Source organism: Dipodomys merriami, unplaced genomic scaffold (genome assembly GCF_024711535.1).
Source record: "Dipodomys merriami isolate MVZ:Mamm:240054 unplaced genomic scaffold, mDipMer1.0.p SCAF_63, whole genome shotgun sequence".
In the NCBI taxonomy this organism is placed as follows: domain Eukaryota; kingdom Metazoa; phylum Chordata; class Mammalia; order Rodentia; family Heteromyidae; genus Dipodomys; species Dipodomys merriami.
In genome coordinates this window covers 1,234,663-1,254,287 of record NW_027206213.1, presented here as the reverse complement: position 1 = coordinate 1,254,287, position 19,625 = coordinate 1,234,663, and the positions used below count along the sequence as shown (strand labels likewise).

General features: G+C 37.5%; 1 protein-coding gene across 1 annotated transcript; it reads left to right on the top strand.

Annotated features, from left to right (window-relative positions):
- The first annotated feature begins 9,143 nt into the window (after positions 1–9,143).
- LOC138815175 (gastrokine-1-like) lies at positions 9,144–13,910 on the top strand. Its single transcript, XM_070004435.1, has 6 exons — positions 9,144–9,163; positions 10,466–10,519; positions 10,608–10,745; positions 11,698–11,808; positions 12,712–12,859; positions 13,799–13,910. Exons 1-6 carry the CDS (start codon positions 9,152–9,154, stop codon positions 13,891–13,893), a joined length of 558 nt encoding a protein of 185 aa, XP_069860536.1. The 5' UTR covers positions 9,144–9,151; the 3' UTR covers positions 13,894–13,910.
- Positions 13,911–19,625: the final 5,715 nt, after the last annotated feature.

The following is a 19,625-nucleotide window of genomic DNA, read 5'->3' as shown; positions in this document are numbered from 1 at the left end:
TCTCCTCCCTCTGGCTTTTGGATTTGAGACAAGTATTTCACAGTGATATTTTGAAATAATTCTTCAGGGAATGTGGGTATGGCTATTTATCCACTCTCTTACACAGCCTTTGTTCTGTTGATGCAAACAGTACTGACATAGATGTTTTTGTACATGTTTACATGCTTTGGAGCACACACCTTGCTCAGGTCAATTGCCATGTTCTGGCATCAAGTTTACCACATTTTTCCAAGATGTAATGCTTTCAGACATTTTTGATGACCATGAAGTGATACCTATCAAGATGATAATTTATACCTACCTAATGAGAGCCCTTCACTATCTTCTTACAACTTTAAACCATTCAAGGTTTCTTCTCTGTGATTTACTGGTTTCTAGCCTCTGCCCAATTTTCAAATTTACAGGTATTTTAATTGTTGTGTAGGAGTTCTCTTCATGTTCTGAATAAGAATTCTCAAATAAATAATCTCCTACTCCACAGTTCATCATGCAACCTTGTTTACGATGTGATTTATTATTTAGACATTTTTAATTTTAATACCAAAATGAGCAATACATTCTTCTATAATTTGTCTTTTATTCTTGCTTTAGAAATGTTTCTAATATCTTTAGTGAATTTTCCTACAGTTTCTTGAAGTATTGCTTCTCATCTTTAATTTTACTGTTATCTTTGAATACAGTATGAGGTTGCAATCCAATTTTCTTTCTATTTAGGTATCCAGTGATCTCTGCATCTATTACTAAATAATTTATCTCTTTTCCAATAACATAGTTATAATCATGTTGTTTCTCTGTAAATAGAAGCCTGATCATTGTCTATTTCATTGGTATATTTAATTACCCAAATGACAATGATGTCTTAATTTCATTGTCCCTATAAGTAAATTTGATATCTAGTAGATCAAACTGCTCCAGCTTTACCCTGTTTTCAAATTTATCAAAGCTATTCTTGTGAGTTTTTTCTATCACTTATTTATCTTCCTTTTAATTGACTGTATCCTGGTCCCTTAAGAATTACTATTTTGGGGAACCCTATTACATTGTTGGTGGGAGTGTAAACTTGTTCAACCACTTTGGAAAGTAGTATGGAGGTTCCTCAAAAGACTCCACATAGAGCTCCCCTATGACCCAGCAATCCCACTTTTGGGCATTTACCCAAATGATCACAAACAAGACCACACTAAAGCTACCAGCACAACTATGTTTATTGCAGCATTATTTACCAGAGCTAAGATATGGAACCAACTCAGATGCCCCTCAGTAGATTAATGGATCAAGAAAATGTGGTATATATACACAATGGAATTCTACACCTCCATCAGAAAGAATGACACCACCCCACTTGTTAGGAAATGGAAAGACTTAGAAAAAAACATATTAAGTGAAGGAAGCCAGACCCCCCAAAATGTAAGTCCCATGGTTGCCCTCATGTGCTGGGTGCTGAGCTCTTCAGCTCAAGGCGAGCACTCTACCACTTGAGCCACAGCGCCACTTCTGGTTTTCTAGTGGTTCATTGGAGATAAGAATCTCACGGACTTTCCTGCCCAGGCTGGCTTTGAACCATGATCTTCAGATTTCAGCCTCCTGAATAGCTAGGATTACAAGTGTGAGCCACCGGTACCTGGCTATGTCTTACTATTTTTAATGAAACTATTAAGTATATATTTCCCTCTAATTATATCTTATTTTCATCCCACAAGTATTTTGCCAGTTTTTAATATTTTTAATTTCCACTGTGCAACTCATTTATTTGTTTTGTATAATTAATATGGGCTAATAAAATGATTGAAATTAAATAAATAAAATCAGTAAACTTAAAAAATACAGAAACTTCAGAGCAATAGCCCTTATAAACGTAGATAACAGGGATCTTCAGAAATGTTAAGCTATTGTGTATGACAATAAATAAAAATCGTAGAACATGACAACCAAGAAAAGATTTTCCTCAAATGTAAAGTTTATTCAACAATTTGAAAATCACTCAATCTAGTCCAACATATAATAAACCACAATGAAATAATATGAGCATTATGATGACTACAGGCATGAATCTGAAAAAAATCAGTATCCACTGATGAGAACAATTTTTATAAACCTGGGAAAAGAAGGAGCTCCTCATGTTGAAAAAGGACATCTGCAAAAAATATTTTTAAATTCACCCAAAACTAATAAATTGGTCTTCAGTAAAGTTAAAACTTTTGTCTCACAGAGACAACATTTCTAAAATACATATTTGATAAAGAACTTACTACACTTAAAACAGGTAAAGAATTTTCAAATTCAGTGACCAAATAAAACCAAGTTTTAAAACAAGTAAAAGACTTGAGAAATTGTTTGCAACAGAAAATACACAGATAGTAAAGTCACACTGAAAAATTCTCCACTTCACTAGTGATTAAGGAAACAATAAAAGGTAATTACATACTAATTGTTATTTATTCACCTCCCTAAATACTTGCCTGATATTCCTTTAGGAAAAAAATATATCAAATTTAAAGGTGTGTCAATCATGAAAAACCTAATTGAGATTGCTTTTGTAGACAAACACTAATTGCCACCAACTAAAATATTAATTTACTGGGAGGAGCTCAAGGTTACTGGAACATATGGGTGGGGAAAAGAGAAAAAAATCTCCCAAACGTGCAGAGTAACATTGGACCAAAGAGAAAGGGCAGTCACAATCAATATTAAATCAATATTAAATCCCATAGTATCTCCAGCTTGTTGCATAACAAATCATATGTTCATGATAAGTTGGATAAATATGACTCTATTTCTCTCTATCTGTGATTAGATGAGATTTTAATGATCATAAAGTGAATCTGAACAAATGCTGTAAGATCTCCTCACAGACATGGAACCCATCCCTTCATGTATACCACCTAGATCAGCTGCTCCCCAGGCTGGGGAGGGGGGGAAGGGGGAAGACACTGCTTTTCCACCTGTATGTCCATACAAGCCTGTCCTAGATGCTCAGCAATGGCCCATCTGCAGCATGAAACACTGTAAGCACTCCAGCTTGGAGTGGTTGCCCTTCTTCTGCTGGTGTCTACCAAAAAAGGATCAAGCACAAGCTCCTGGGTGATGTGAATTCATCATACCACTTTCTCCCATTCCACTTGAATGGGTTGCAAGTCCTTTCAGAACCTCATTTTCCAAGTCTTTCCATTTCTTAACAAATGGAGCGCTGTCATTCTTTCTGATAAAATTATATTAAGTGAAGTAAGCCAGGTGCAAAGAAACATAGGTCCCATGGTTTCCCTTATTTGCAATAACTAGTATATATCCGAGACAAGTAGAAAAGGTCAGATAAGATGATGTTAAGCAAAATGAACCCCAAGATAAGGACATAAGTGGTTTTTTCTTTCTTGTTATTGTTTCTAAAGTATTTATAAGGTACCATGTGATTTTTTTTGTTGCTTTGTATTTACCTCCCCCATGGTAAAACCTCTGTTTTCACTGCATTTGATGTTGGTATAATTTGGGGAGCCGAAGGGAAAAAACAAATTGTTTAACTAGGGATACAGGTTGACCCATTGCAACAATGAGATGTACAAGACGCTATGTCAAAAAATGAACTTTATAATTTAGGCAGGGAAAAAAAATAATTTAGGCAGGGGTCAGGGGAATGTAGTTGTGGAGATGGGAGGGAAGGGACGGTAGGGGAAAAACAAAGGAGACAACAATCTTTGATAAGAAATGTACTCTCATTACCTTGCTTATATGATTGTAACCCCTCTGTACAGTATTTTCACAATAAAAAACTTATTTTTAAAAAAAGAACCTCATTTTCTTTGTACCTTGCTTTGGTAGTCATACTATGCGGTGTCTTGTTATTCATCAGGCCCCAGTGCAAAATGGACCCCTGGTTGAAAGAACAGAAAAAGTTCTTACTTTTATCCATGGATCCTCACTTTCCTTCAACTTGTAATGATATTTTTATTTGTTATTTAAAGCAGACATAAGTATCTAGGCTTAATGTTTTCTGTGCTAGGGCCTTAGAGCACTCCACCGGTCACATGTCCACATAGCCAGAATGGCCTTTCATGGAAATGTCAGGATCTTGTAGTAAGCATTGCTTCTTTTACATCCTCACATCATGCACAGCATTTCTTCTTAAGTGGTGCATTGCATTAGTTGTGTTATAATGAATTGCTATTACTTAGTTGGATTCAATATGAGGAAATGGGTATCAGATTGCAGGCCCAATAATCCGCTGCTGAACAATAAACATGCCTGGCTAACATGCAGGAAGTTGGTGTCCATTCAAAACCCATGGAACTTGGAAGAAAATATTGCAGAAAAAGTCATAAGGGCTGTGCTTTTGCTAAGTACTTCCAGGAGTGCATGGCCTAGCTATATAATCACGGAAGCTCAGCCATCCTGAGCAGCTATGGGATCCAATGTCTTCATCTGAGGATGTGTTTTCCCAGAAATCAAAAGATGCACATGCGGGCATATATGCTATTTCTATTTGAGAGGAGAAAAGGAAGCCAGTTCATCCTTCAGAAAACAAAAAACCCCACTGTTCAGTGGGGTTACTTTGTCCTCTTGTCCCAAGAAGCCATGGAATACAGAGACGTGAATTTACTCAGAACTTTATGCAGGAAAAATTTCTCCAGTCCCATTTACAACATTGAAACACTCATGGTATCAACTACTCCAGGCATTGTATGTCATTGCTCCTCTGTCAGCAAATCCAGGCTTGGCAAATGAAACTAGATCTACTTATTCAATCATCGACAGAAAGTCAGAGTCACACATACATTTGAAAGCTGATGTTCCAGAGGAAATGACAAAAATTAAAGAGCTCCCTTGTGGGCAGGGACCTGAGAGGAAAAGCAAAAGAAGAGGTGACATTGACCAGAACGAATTACACTCAATTCTCCGATCTCAGCCTCCTGTATAGCTAGGATTAAAGGGGTGAACCACCATTGCCAGGCCATCTTTTTTAAAAAAAAATTATTGTTATTGTGGAGATGATGTACAGTTACAGGCAAAGAGTGCATTTCTTGGTGAACAAGGTCACACCTTCCCTTTTTATTTCCCAGTTTTCCCCATCCTTCCCCACCCACAGGTTGTATAGTTCATATTTAACATAGTGTCCAGTGAGTGACACTGCAGCACTTATTCATCCTTTGTCCCTCCATGTCTTTTACCCCCCCTTTACCCTCCTAAAGACAAATAAATGAGCAAACAAGACAAAAAGAAAACAAAAACAGCAACAAAGAAAAAAAGAATTATACTCATTACCTGACTTATGAAATAGTAACCCTTCTGTACAACACTTTAATAACAATACAAATATATTTTTAGAAAAGGAATAGCTCCCTCAGATTTGTCATAATTGAAAACAATTCCTCTCCTACACAAAACCAGATACATAATAAATTAGAAAATTTGAAATGAGAAGCTTTCTAACAATAATTATTACAAAACTGCTAAGGTGGCCAATACATTAGCATTGTTTGGAATCAGAACCTTTCCAATAATTATTATTACAAAACTATTGATATGGTTCTATGGTATTTTTACATATGTTATTCCTGGCCACATGTGCAGCTGGAAGGTTTGATGAAAGTCTACCATCTCCCAAGCACCCGGGCTTCAGCAGCCATCACTGCAGTCTGAGCTATAGGCAGGTGACCCAAGATGCAAGAGAGCAGATGTTTTCCCAGACGTGAAATGTATTCAGATCTCATAGTGAGCTATCTGACTTGAAGTCACCACAAATGAGTTCATCCATTTCTCAGAGAAGCAATAAAAGCAAAGAGGCTGAGACCATCTCTGCATGAAGAGGCTTCCCACACAAACAAATGATAGTTATGAGGGAGAATGAACTAAAGACAGGAAATCCAAAGTGCCACAAAATGGAGTAAGACTTCTAGAGAAGATGAGATTGCAAAGGCACAGGTGATCATACCCACTAGACAGCCGTTTTGGCCTAGAGAAGACCAAAACTTGAATAAGAGTGCCAAAGAGTATGTAACTAATACGCACATGGGAATGTGTCCAGCTCATAAACAATCCCTCTAAGTGGAGGGATTACAATGAATGTAAAAAGTCTGGTTTCTGGGGAAATCCTCTGGATCCCTAAGCTGAACAGGTTGCATGGGGAATGCATCTTGTTTGTTTAAAATAAAGGCAGTTTTCTCTTTGCTTGACATGTCAGGGTGTGGAGTAAAACCCAGTCCTGATGTGTGTATGTGCACTGGGAGGTAAACTAATGATAGGGGCTTCTGCATGGCAGGGCCCAGCACTCACCTCTGGGCAGGGCAGACCCTATTTACCCAGGGTAAATATGATTAAATACCTATGGTTTGACCCATACTTACCCCAGGGCACTGAATCCATGATACTAGTGGGGACTCCCTTAGTGTGTCATCACAGCCAGGGTAGGGCAGCAGGTCTCCAGCACACATCTAAACTATAATAGATCAGTACCATGAACTTTGCATCCTCTGCCTTCATCATCTCCTTTGTGATCAAGGTCTTCAAAATTCTAAAAGGGACTTAGTGAGCATTAAGCATGAGCCCTTTCTAGTTCTTAAGGAGGTGACAATACATCTACATGTTCTGTGTTCTTCACTGAAGAGACACACAATGAGTGAAACATAGTTCTCAGGATGAGAAAGAGCAAGGGACTTACACTTGTTCAGGACATTGGACAGAACTGAGTTGAGAGGAACCACTAAAACATGTACACACACATACACACATGCACACACACATGTACACAGACAGCTACTTGCACATATACATCTACTCACATATTACATCTCTATGTACACACACCACACACACTCAGACATAGTCACACACTCGCTTACATAGACACTCACATAGCATACAAAGTACAAGAGAATAGGATCTAATTTTGGAGCTATTGAAATAACAGTACTGTATGAGGAAGGAGTTTCTTCTCTTTTAACCTTAAAGCCGAGAGGGAAAATTGACTCTGTGAAAGAAAGTAGAACAGAATACGAGTCTTTAGAACCCTAGATCCAACCAGCAGCTACTGAAATGGATGTTCTAATGCAAGGAACATGCTCAGAGGTACCATGGTTATTGTTCCCTAAAAAAAGAAAAAAAAATGATCTCATTACGGAGGTCAAGAAAAATAAGGCGATTATGAAAAATCAGGTTTTTGTAACTGTAACCCACCTGCTCATCACCTTTTCAATAAAGATTTTTTTAAGGAAGAAAAATCAGGTAAGAAAAAAAGAGCAAAACTATGTTTTGTTCTCGTTTAAATTGGGGAAAATCTGTATACAACATGTGTGGACTTATTCCCTATAGATTTCTTAGGCAATTGGACATATGAATGTGAATTGTCCAGCTCCAAGAGAGATACCTTGAATTAATTCTATCTGTCTAGCTATCTACCTATCATGGAGCATGTACCACACAAGCACTACACAGATCTACTATCGAAATGATCAATTCTACAGTTGAGGCCCTGTGAAAATGTGTGCTGAGCATTACATGTGGTGTGAACCAAGATGACCACCCAAGGCTGGGCCTAAAGGCAGCGCATGTGCTGCTTCCTGTTGACTTCACTATGCTCTGACAGTTCTGAAAGTAGGTGAAGACTTCTTCACACATGCCTGAGGCTTACTGATGTTGTGCAACTGGAGTAGCTCTAAAGGTATTTGTCAGTGAATTTTCTTTCAATCCCTATCTTAGTGTTTATTATTTTTGGAAGAGAAGTTGATTTTGAGTCAAGCTATAGAAATCTATAACCAGTTCCTCTGACTACAGTCCATACACACAGGACAACTGTAACATAGGAAAGCTTCTGAAGTGGACATTTATAGGCCAGCAATTAATGAAGCAAAATTATCTCAAGCAAACTTGACTCACCAGAATTAGTTTACAAGAAAAATAATTAGACTTCAATTCACTTCCAAGAGCACTTTGATTGGCCAAGTGATCTTGAGCACTTACTTCATTGGCCAAGTGATAGTTTCTACCCCTTTTTTCTGATGAAACTTTTTACATTTTAATTTAATGTGATGTTTTAAACATAAATGCCCAGGAGACAAATAAAAAAATAGATCTGTCAGTTGAAGCTACAAGAGAAAAAGAAGGAAGCATCCAACTAAAAGATGTGGAGGAAACTGGTAGAGGGAGCAGTATCTGAGCTGGAATTTGAAAAGTGAAATGCAACTTGCTAGAAAGGCCAGGGAGCAGAATTCTGACACAGATCAGAATAAGAAACAGCAGGTGGAATATCACAGCGGTGTGCAACCTCTCAAATACTGCCAGAATGTGGAAACTCTGGTTAGCTGGAATATAATGCCCAGACAGAACAGACTCAACCTTTCTATAGAAGACCCTGAATGCTGTTCCCATAAGTTTCAGCTTTATCTTTAGTGGACAGTTGAAAGCATGGTAGTGTCATGTATACTTGCATGACAAGTTTTAGGAAGACCAATCTAGGGGACAAGGAGAGAATGCACGAAATATGAAATATCCATGACTTGACTGGTCAATAGACGGCATGAGCTGTTAGCTAAGGCCAGAATTGAGAGGCATTTCTGCTGTGCATTGACAGGATTGAATAACTAACTGGATGACGGGGTGGGAGGTGGTACTTACAGTAACTCCAAGATTTGCTAATGAGGTAAGTGATAATACTATTGAGACATCTCAGAACTCCAAAAACTGGGATGCATTTAGTGAGAGAAGGTAAGAAACCATGTTGAATCAAACAGAAGTATTACAATGGGACCCGAAACAGCTCCTATAGGAACTGGTATCTGAAAAGTCTGGCGCACTTAGAGACTTTACCCGTTGTCTTGTTAGCTTTTAGGGATTACTCTTTTCCTCAGTCTTTGTAGTATCAATCTACAAAATTCTCACACACATGATTTCAATTAGACCAGAAGTTTTCACAAATCCTGTTGATTTTGATGTGATAGTTGAGTTTAACAGGTGATGAGTCAACTGTATGTCAAAGGCTTTGCTAATCAGGCAGGTGTTTCCAGCTTCCTAAAAAGTGAGGTGCTGATACAAGAAAAAAAGAGATAAATCCTTGACTCCACCTGAGTACACCTGTTTTGAGGAAAGCTGGTCAAGTACAAATAGGAGCGGGCAGCCTGGCCAGCTCCATGCGCCTGCTTCCCTGCTCCACTGCACTCTTGAAGATATGAAGGTCACAGTAAGTCCATGTGTTTCTTTTGAATGTCTTACCATAACATTGGAAAATATTAATATTCTGAGATGATTCTAATGATGATATTATCATCATGAGAAAGTTTGGAAAATATCCTCTTCTCATTTTTCTGGAATCATGATATCCACAAGCATCTCTATTGAGAAAGAAAACAATGCTGGGAGTAGACTTATGTCTGAGCATCTCTTTTCAAATTATTCGGTAAAATTACTTATCATCTCCCCTGACTTTTGCTCATTGTTGTTTCTTCCTTTACCTAACTCTTGATCATGTTCATGACATATTAAAAGCTTATTAAGAAAAGAAGTTGGGGGAGAAGCCTATCACGTTTTTTGTTGTACAAGGAACCTCCAAGTGAAGAAGTCTTGTATGGCTAATTTCTGGGCATTTCTGCCAGAAATCTTCTGAACCCTGAAGCTAGCGCAACTTTGCCCCTGCCTCCATACGGAGACCTGAAGCATTGGGATGCACCCTAAAATTCCATCAAAGGTTTTGGTGATATTAAGTTCCTTACAAAAGGATGTAGAGAGAATAGCATCAGATGAGCATTTTTCTGCTCCAACATATTACACAATAGGGTATATGACACAGACACTATTTTATAAGGAGAGTGCCAACATGAAATAGTTATCTAGAAATAAGTCTTCTTAGTAGCAGCATGGCTGGAGAAGGCAAAGAAGTGAAGATGTTGGACACAGGTCAGAATTGCTTTCTCTTCTAGCTCTGCCATCAACAAGATGGCAGCCTCCGGGCCACTCACTTCTCCTCTACTGTTCAGCATCTTCATCTGTACAGGGCTCACATTTCAGACTGCTGACATTTCATAGAATATTGTAACTCTTCCTTAGAGTAATAAGAAACAATAATGGACAATTCTTAAACTCATAAAAAGAAAAATATTCCTTCTAGAGGAGGGAAATATTCAAGATCAAATAGGAACAATAACTTAGATTGTCTTCAGATATGATTTTCAGATCTATTTATAATGATTGTTTGCACTGTAAATCCCTTCACGTTAATGTTGATTCTTCATCCATTCTTCATAGGCCTATATTCAAATTTCTGAATCTGTATGTCATATTAATAAAATTATTGCTTACAATGAATCAACAATTCTATATTAGCATTAAAACTTTCCAACCTGTTAAAGATACAAAGTCAAAGAAGAAACATAGGTCATTGACACATTGGTAGAGCAGGTAAACATTTTCTTCAGTTGGACAGAAGCAGGAAAGAGAAGTGTTGTTGGGTGGTGTAACAGCAGGACAATGTTATCTGTGATTCCAGATGATCTTGCTTGGACTGGTTGGACTCTTCATAGCTCCTGGTTTGGCTGACTACGTAAGTCTTGTTTCTTAATGCTTGTTACTAAAATGTGTTTGCAAAAACATATGGTAATGAATCATTCTTAATTTCTTATAAACTTCAGAATATCAATGTCAATGATGACAACAATGTGGCTGGAAGTGGGCAGCAGAGAGTGAGCATCAACAATGCACACAATGTGGCCAACATTGACAACAACAATGGATGGGACTCCTGGAACACCATCTGGGATTATGAAAATGTAGGTGGCCAGCATGCACTTGCTAGTCATGGAAAATAATGCTATCTTTTACAAAGAAAAAAAATATGCCAGCTAGCCACAGCTTTTTGTAAATTCTATCTGCACATAAGGATAATAGTTTTAAGTGCCTGCTTTGCTCACCTAATTTTATTCCCTAGATATAACTTCTATGACTGAGGATTGCCTGATCAGTTAAAATTCAAACCAACAAACATTTAGGTGACACTGGATTGAACAATTGTAAAGCTATAAGACAAAATACATCCTTTTGTGTTGCCTAGAAAGCCAAAATGTTGATGAACGATATCTACAATATCACCATGACAAATCATGTCCTACCATAAAACTCAATGATTTCTATGTCATCACAACTTACCAATTGTAGCACAAGTATCATTTCCACTAAAGCCTATCTCACTCTGTCTTTAATTTCCTTCTAAAAAGACAGAAATGGATATTTCACCTGCAACTCAAAAGGACCAAAGGAAAAAGAAATAACAATAGTAATTGGAATAAGAAGGAAAAAGAAAAGGAAACAATTAGACACTAGAGAAGATGACAAACATTTAAAAAGCAAAGTCTTTTCTTTTAATTTTGTTATCTGATCACTTATTTCTGTCTTACCTGCCTCCTTTAGATGTTATAATGATCAAAGAATAAAATGTAACAACTCTGCACCAATAAAACAGACATGTTAAATAACGTCTACTATTCTAGAACTGAGGATAATCCATGAGTTAGATGGTTCATCTCTGCACTCAAAAAGCCTCTTCCCTACACACACAAACATTAATAAAATGTGTGATCTCAAACAGCATCAAGTACAGGCTCCTGTTCCACCTCCACATGATCCTGGCATTCCATTTCTCTCTACTGATAGAAGGGACTTCTGATCAGAAAGAACGTATACTAGGAGAACATAGACTTCCCTGTCTCCTCTTTTCTTTAACAGAGCTTTGCTGCAACCAGACTCTTTGCCAAGAAGTCATGCATTGTGCACAGAATGAACAAAGAAGTGATGCCCTCCATTCAAACTCTTGATGCACTGGTCAAGGAGAAAAAGGTAACTATAAGTCTTTTGCTTTTTGGTGAAAGGAGGTGTGGTAATAGCTAGTAATAGTGTCTTATCTACCTGTATATTGTAATGTCAGGCACAAAGTGGGCAAAGTGGTTGTTCATTGCCTGAGGGAAGGCTTCATCCACTGTATCAGCTTCTGGGGTTCAATTTATCTCCAAAGGGTTCAGCAGACATGTGATAACCTTAGCTGTTTGAAGAGCAAAACTCTATTTACATAAATGAATTCTCAGTAATTCTTCAAGCACATTTTTCTGCCAGAACTACTTAGAGTCAATAGATATAGCAATGTTCAGTTTGAGAATATCAGCTAAGTTTGAATTTCAGATAAATCACAGATATTTCCTTTGTACATGAGGGATATTTTATCTTACAAGTAATGTGTTATTTATCTGAAAATCAAATGCACCTGAATGTCCAATGTATTATCTTGTAATCATAGTTGAAGTAAATAGGAAGAGGGGATCCAGTATGGTTACATTTTTTTAAATTTTGCCTGAGTTCATATTTTTATATTTTATATATTTTATATTTTATATATTTCATATTTTTATAACTTATAAATGTGTAATTTTCATTGGCATAATGGACTACACTAGTATTCTATGTAGATTACATCCTTAGATACTGGTCATCACAAAGCACCTAAGTTTATTAATACAAGTTTCAGAATAAATTTGTCTTCTGTTTGTATGAGAAGCTGAGATTTCATAACATCAAACTAACTTGAGATACTTCAAGATGAGCAGAGCTAGAATTCACTCTTCATCATCTTATGAGAAAATTGTAGCCAAGCAAACTCAGTTTTGATTTCAACCCATCCATCAACAAACCACTCACCTTGTCCTTTATTCTATCTCTTTCTCATTTCCACATCATCCCCATACTCAGCTTCAAGGTAAAGGGCCAGGGGGTCTACCTCCCAAGACCATGACCTTCTCTATTAACCCTCACAAAGTTGATGACCTGAGCCAGTTTGGAACAAACATTGCTGGCATGTGCCAAGGGATGCCAACATACCTTGCTGAGGAGATTCCAGGTGGGTCTTCTTCTTACTGAACATTCTGTGTTACTACTGGCAGAATTATTAGACAGTCCTGAGTACTGATCATGTGGGGTTGGTCATCAAGGCTAACTCTTGTAGAGCACTATGTCCATGCACCATCCCAGGAACATTCACTATGTTGACTCCTTGTTTCTCACAAGTCCATTTGGATGGTTATTTGTTTTATGTGCCAGTTCTGAGGCTTGAATTCAGGGTCTGGGCATTGTCCCTGAGCTTTTGTGTTCAAGGTTAGTGCTCTACCACCTGAGCCACAACTATACTTCTGGCTTTTTGGTGTGAGTTGGAGATAAGTGTCTCCTCAGATCTCAATCTCCTGAGTCACTAAGATTACAGGTGTGAGTCACCAGAGCCTAGCTTTACAACAGTCTCTGTTGCAGGTACAAGTGTTAGTCTCAGTCTCATTTGATGGATGATATACAGAAGCAGTTGCAAATCCCTCACCTTGGTCACTCACACATGTTGGCTCAGATTTGGTGCTCTAACTTTTATAGTATTTTCAAGGGTAGACCCAGAGAAAAATCCATGTATATTCAAAGGAATGCATGAGAGTCTAAATGAAAGAAGAATGCTAATAAACCAGCCAATACTGAGCTTTTACAATTACTATTAAAAACTAAGTATCACAAAAAGAAAATGTTCAACTGATATTCTAAACCCAATATTAACTTCCTAGAACTCAGAACTCTAATGTGAATAATTTTATACTCATGGGTAGGTAGGTAGGTAGGTAGGTTGATAGATTGATTGATTGCCAGATTATTTATAGATAGATAGATTGATAGATTGATAAATAGATAGCAGATAGATTGATCTTAAAATTAGTACACATTGTTTGGAAAGTATATGATACTCATTAACCCCTCCAATTGTCTTTAAATTGTCATTGATATAGACCTTTTTTATTTCTATCAGGAACAATGTCTTACGACACTGAAAAGTGCAACAATCTTAATATAATCTGGATTCTGAACATATCCTTCTGTCGAACAACGGAGGAACAATTTTAAAGCTTCTGTGAATTTCATCATCAGATGATATGATATATTAAAATATAGGTTCTGATTATTTTTAGCAAGTCACTCTTGAAATATTTTCTTGTTATGTTTGGTTTCTTTAAGGCTCAATAAACTGATCTAGCACTGAATTCCACTTATATGACCATTCCTATTGTTTCTGTTTAAAATGCACTTACTCACATAAAATATATTGGTGGTGAGTGTATTAACATGTATCCAGGACATGGATCCTATAAAGAGCCCCTTCTACAAAATACTGCCTGAGAATGGTTCCAAGAGCATCCAACTGCTCCAAAGGCTGCTCTACAGTTGGTGTGTGGCATTTCTGGTCAGCAAAGACAAAGATGAGCTAAAAAAAAAAATAGCCTAAGCCAGGAAGGGAGGCTTACTTGTGTTGAAATAATTCAACACAAGACAAGTAGAAACTGAGACTAGGAAGCTCTGTTAACACCAAGAATAAAACCACTTCTCTCTATTCCTGAAGCTGTTATTTCATCTCTAAAGGGAAGCCTATTGTGAACTCTACTTCTATCTTCTTTCTTTCCATTTTGTAGAATGCCTTTTCTGTACCTATAGCAAGAGATGGATAAACCAAAATATCAGCCTCATCATTCATGCCTACATTTTTGCAATTCAAGAGGTGATATCTAATGTTGAATTCCAATTCTAATTTTCTATTAGCATTATAAGGGCACCCTGTTTAGCTCAAGAATCCACATTTCCTTTCCTTGATGGACAGGAGAATAAAGTCCCTTTGTGCCTATGGCACAAGGGCCTCCTCTGAACGTAATAGCGCTCAGAGAAAAGAGATTCTAAATGTCATGGGTTCTGATATAAACTTACAGTTCATTGTTATTCCTATATGTGTTTGTTTTTGTTTTTGTTTTTGTTTTTGGTGCTAGTTCTGGGACTTGAACTTGGTGCCTAAGCTCTTTTGCTCAAGGTTAGAGTTTTATTGGTTGAGCTCCATTTCTGGCATTTTGTGGTTAATGGGAAATAAGAGTTTCATGGGCTTTTCCAGTTGAGCTGGCTTTGAACCATGATCCTTGTATCTTAGCTTCCTGAATAGTTAGGATTATAGGCATGAACTAGCAGTGCCCGGCTTATATATGTTATTTTTGAATCCCATATGCCATAAAAGGCTATCCAAGCCACTTTCACAACAAAAACTGAAGACATTGGTTACAATCCCTTAGAAAATTCTAGTATAGATCAATATTACTGGGAGAAAATTGCAATTTTCTTTATTTTGATGCAGTTGTATTGTTTTTATATGTAGTATAATACCAAATTAGCAGTATTTTTCAAATGTTCTGAAACCCTGAAAGGTAGATGTGGGTGTCCTTGCTGATCACAGACTCTGACTTACGGAGACAGAAAAGAAAGAAAACTTTGTAAAACTGTGTATAATACTTTGTCCTTGACTTTTAAGAAATGGTGATTCTTATCATTTGTAGTAGTATCTAGTCACTACCAATGATTGAAACATTAAATTCATAGCCAGGTGCCAGTGGCTCACATCTATAATCCTAACTACTCAGAAGACTGAGATCTGAGACTCACAGTTCAAAGCCATCACAGGCAGAAAAGTCTGTAAGACTTTTATCCTCAGTTAAGTACCAAAAAAGCCATCAATACAACTGTGGCTCAAGTGATACAGTGCTAGCCTTAAGCAAAAAAAAAAAAAAAAAAAAAAAGCTCAGTAACAGTGCCCAGGCCCTGAGTACAAGCCCCAGGACCAGCTAAAAAAATTACATTCACATAAGACCTAAAAAAAAAAAAAAAATCAGAATCAAAATAGAATGTGTATTAGAATGGTGAGATACTGAAAACATGCATAGAAAAATCTGTGAGTAGGATCTAGGGTGCTATGTAGTGAAAATTTTATAGATGTTCCATTCTGTAAAAGAATGGCTGAACATTGAGCCAGGTCTTCATCTTCAAAAATGAGTTAAAAGAACAGCCTCTTCAAAGAACGATGAAAGATACTTACCCATACTATTGCTTCATTTATTCATTTATTATTAATAAATATGTTTTACTAAAATTATGAGAAATTAATTGAAAAGTAGTGCTAGGTGCAGCGGCTTCTACCAGTAATCTTAATGTATTTGCAAGTCTAGGTCAAAACTAAATTTCTAAAACAGCAATTTGGTAAAGCTGACTCCAGAATAAATAGCCATCTGGAACAGTTCTACAATCAGTAAAATAATAATAATAATAATAATAATAATAATAATAATAATAATAATAATAATAATAATAATAATAATAATAATAATTGGGTCAGAAATTGTAAAACCTCACATGAGAAATTTATAGGTCAATATTTTTTATGGGAGATGTAACAATTGAAGATACACATTTTTCTAATATCATACAAACTATTCAAGTATATAAGAAAAAAAGAGCCAAAACTGTGTCCAATTCATTTCATAAGAGTATGAAAATTAGCTTTCTAGGTTGTTGACACACATTAGCAATTTACACTCCAAAAGTACATGGGGTTGCTTGTCCATCGCCTGCTAGATGAAGAGGTGTGCTTCTCCACTAAGGCACTCATTGTTTACCAGTGTAAGAGAGTTTCATTGGTCAGGATGTTTGGCAAGGCACAGGGCTCACTCGGAACCACAGAGATAATAAATGCTGACGTATAGGAATGAGGGTTTCTTTGGCTTTCTGGGTCCATTGTTTTTATCTCACACATTTAGTCAAATCATATTCACTTTGAAAACAAAGAAAGCTATCATCTGCATTAATATCAAAAGCTATGTTTTCAATGATGGGTTAGCATTTCTCTGTGTTCATTTATGAGGAATATCAGAGTATAAAGTTTTAGGGCCCATGTGCCTTCCACATACACACACACACACACACACACACACACACACACACACACACACACGCATACACACCAACACTGTTAATCTCAACAAGACCCACCCATCTAGAGCCTTTGGAGTTCTTGAGCTAACAACACAAAGCAGTCAAATCAACATTGCTGTCTTTTATGCTTAAGCAAAGCAGAAAGGCCCACCTACCTCATTCATCTTTTCAGTGAAAATTACTTAAGAAACCGAAATGGCATAGCCATCTCCCTCCCAACCCACATTCATGCCCAGATCAAAATCCTTTGTAATGTCTAAGATCTCCATTGGGAAGAAATATAGAAATTAGGTGCTGAGAAACTCAGAGCAGCGTAGGATCTTGGCCACAGCTGTCTTAAACTATCTGCTATAATACCTGTGAATCAGACAATGTGAGATGGTGGATTAAGCAGATCTAGATTCAAATACTGCTCCCTGACTAAAATAATTAACTGCTCATGGCCTCATGGTGGGAAGGAAGAGATGAAGCAGAGATAAAGGTGCCTACTGTCTTAGTCAATTACCACAAATGACTTATAATCTCAATAAAATTCAAAAATAATTATTTTCCCTTGATATAGTGGTACATGCTTGGAAATCTAGCACTTGGAAGGTAGGGTCAGGAAGAGCATGAGTTCAATGCCAGCCACATAGTAAGCTGTAGGCCTCTTAGTGAATTTAATTTTTCAAACATTGAATAGTGACGAGAGTCACTTATTTCCATTAAATAGAACCCAATTGGCTCCAGTCATCTCCATGAGTGTCTGCCTGGGCTCCAGGAAGAAGGCATGCCATCATGACCCAGAGAGAAGACTATCTCAGGATGAGAATGAAAGTTCCAGAAGGCCTGCTCAACCATATATGCATAGTTCTAATCCTCTTTGCATCATATTTACTATGATCTCATTACCCACAGTAAGCCTAATGGTCAAGTTAAAGTCAAGTTGTAGGGAAGTCACCCTCTTGTGCTCCTCTCATGGGAGAGGTGCTGAGCAAGCTGACTCTACAGCAAAGATATGGATCCAGAGAGCAGTGATGAATTGGAGGTGAAAATCCAATCTGCCAGCCTCCTTCATAAGGTAGTTGTATCAAGTAAATGTAATAATGTATGCAATGGTATTGATGAGTGGTAAGCATTTAATAATCACCTATTTCCATCTTTTATGTACAGTCCTGGCCCATCACCGTCATGCTCTGAACAGAGTTCACCCACATGGTTGTAGACAGTCAAATATGGTTTCCATTAATTCCTTGTAGAAATACTTTTCCTTATATGAATAGTTTCATATGGAAATACTTTTCTTCCAAACAACAAATAGTCTTATTTTCTCCTTTGACTCTAAGCTGGCCTAAATGACTTTTCTTGATCAGTGGAGAGATGCAAAAGTGACATTCTGACACCTCTAAATGCAAGGTGAGATAACTCTTGAAGCCTCTGCCCATGTCCCTTGAATTACACTTGGGCTGGGCACCAGTGGCTCATGCCTGTAATCCTAGCTACTCAGGAGACTGAGATCTGAGGATCCTGGTTCACAGCCAGCCTGGGCAGGAAAGTCTGTGAGACTCTTATCTCCAATAAACCACTCAAAAACCAGAAGTGGAGGTATGGCTCAAATGGTAGGGCACTAGCCTTGAGCTGAGGAGCTGAGGAACAATGCTCAGGCCCAGAGTTCAAGCCCCAGGACTGACAAAAAAGAAAGAAAGAAGAGAAAAGAAAAGAAAAGAAATACACTTGGGCCAATTCCTTTGGGAAACCAGTTGTCAATTGTAGGACACCCAAGCCACCTGTTCCTAGCTGATCTCACAGCTAACAATCATCATCAACAGTCATCAAGACAGTGGATGATCTTGGGCATACAGCCAATTCAATCTTTAATATGACTATAGCTAGCTCAGTTCTTACCTTCTGCAACCACGTAGGTGACCCCAAGTCAACCCAGAGAATCGTACATATGAAATAATATAAATTGTTATTTTTTGCCATTATATTTGATGATAATGTCTTTCATAGCACAAGGTGACAACAAGCTAGCCAATGCTTATATGTCCAGTGTCCACTGAAGGACCCACATGGACAGGGAATCTGACACTCCACCGTTCTGGTGGAGCATGTGGTCTAGCCTGACCTTTCAAGGACTGTCAAAGTCCTTTCATAAGTATAATGGCATTATCATCTCTGTCTCCAGTGTCTTTCATTTCAATGGTGTCCATGATGTGAGAAGCACATAAGATTAATATGGCAGCGAGAAGCAGGCACACACGAGTTTAAGTTTTTTAGGGGCTGAAAGGCAATGATGGTGTTTCAAATTCCATATGCTGGTACATTTTTCAACTTTCTTCCTTTAGGGACTCAATGATAAAAAAAAAACTCAGACTAGATTGACTCCCATTTTCAACTAGTACATAATCCTTTCTTTTGCCCCTACAAGTGCTTGATGCCATAATAAAGAGACATCTGAGAATCTGATTCCCCAGAGTTCTGCTCTGATCTCTCCTATTCTATCAACTCTGAGGCCTATGACAGATATGTGTAGCTGAAGAAAATGCCTGAGTAGTGCTGAAAAGTTTCTGGTGGATCTGGGTCCAGCTTAGCCACCCCCGAGAACCCTATCTATAATAACACGAGGAGTGCTTACAACAGTCACTCCGCATTGTAGGAAACTAAATGCAATTAATCTCTTATTAATTCACCCATGTTTGCTTTCTTGGCATATTGGCCCTGTAAAAAGTGGTGTTATAGTAAATAAAGTGGTAATCCTGTGTTTGAATTCAAGGATCATTCACCTTTATGTAACTCAAAGGTTACAACTTTGTTTAAAGGATTTAGGTCGATGATAAATTCACAATACAAAACCT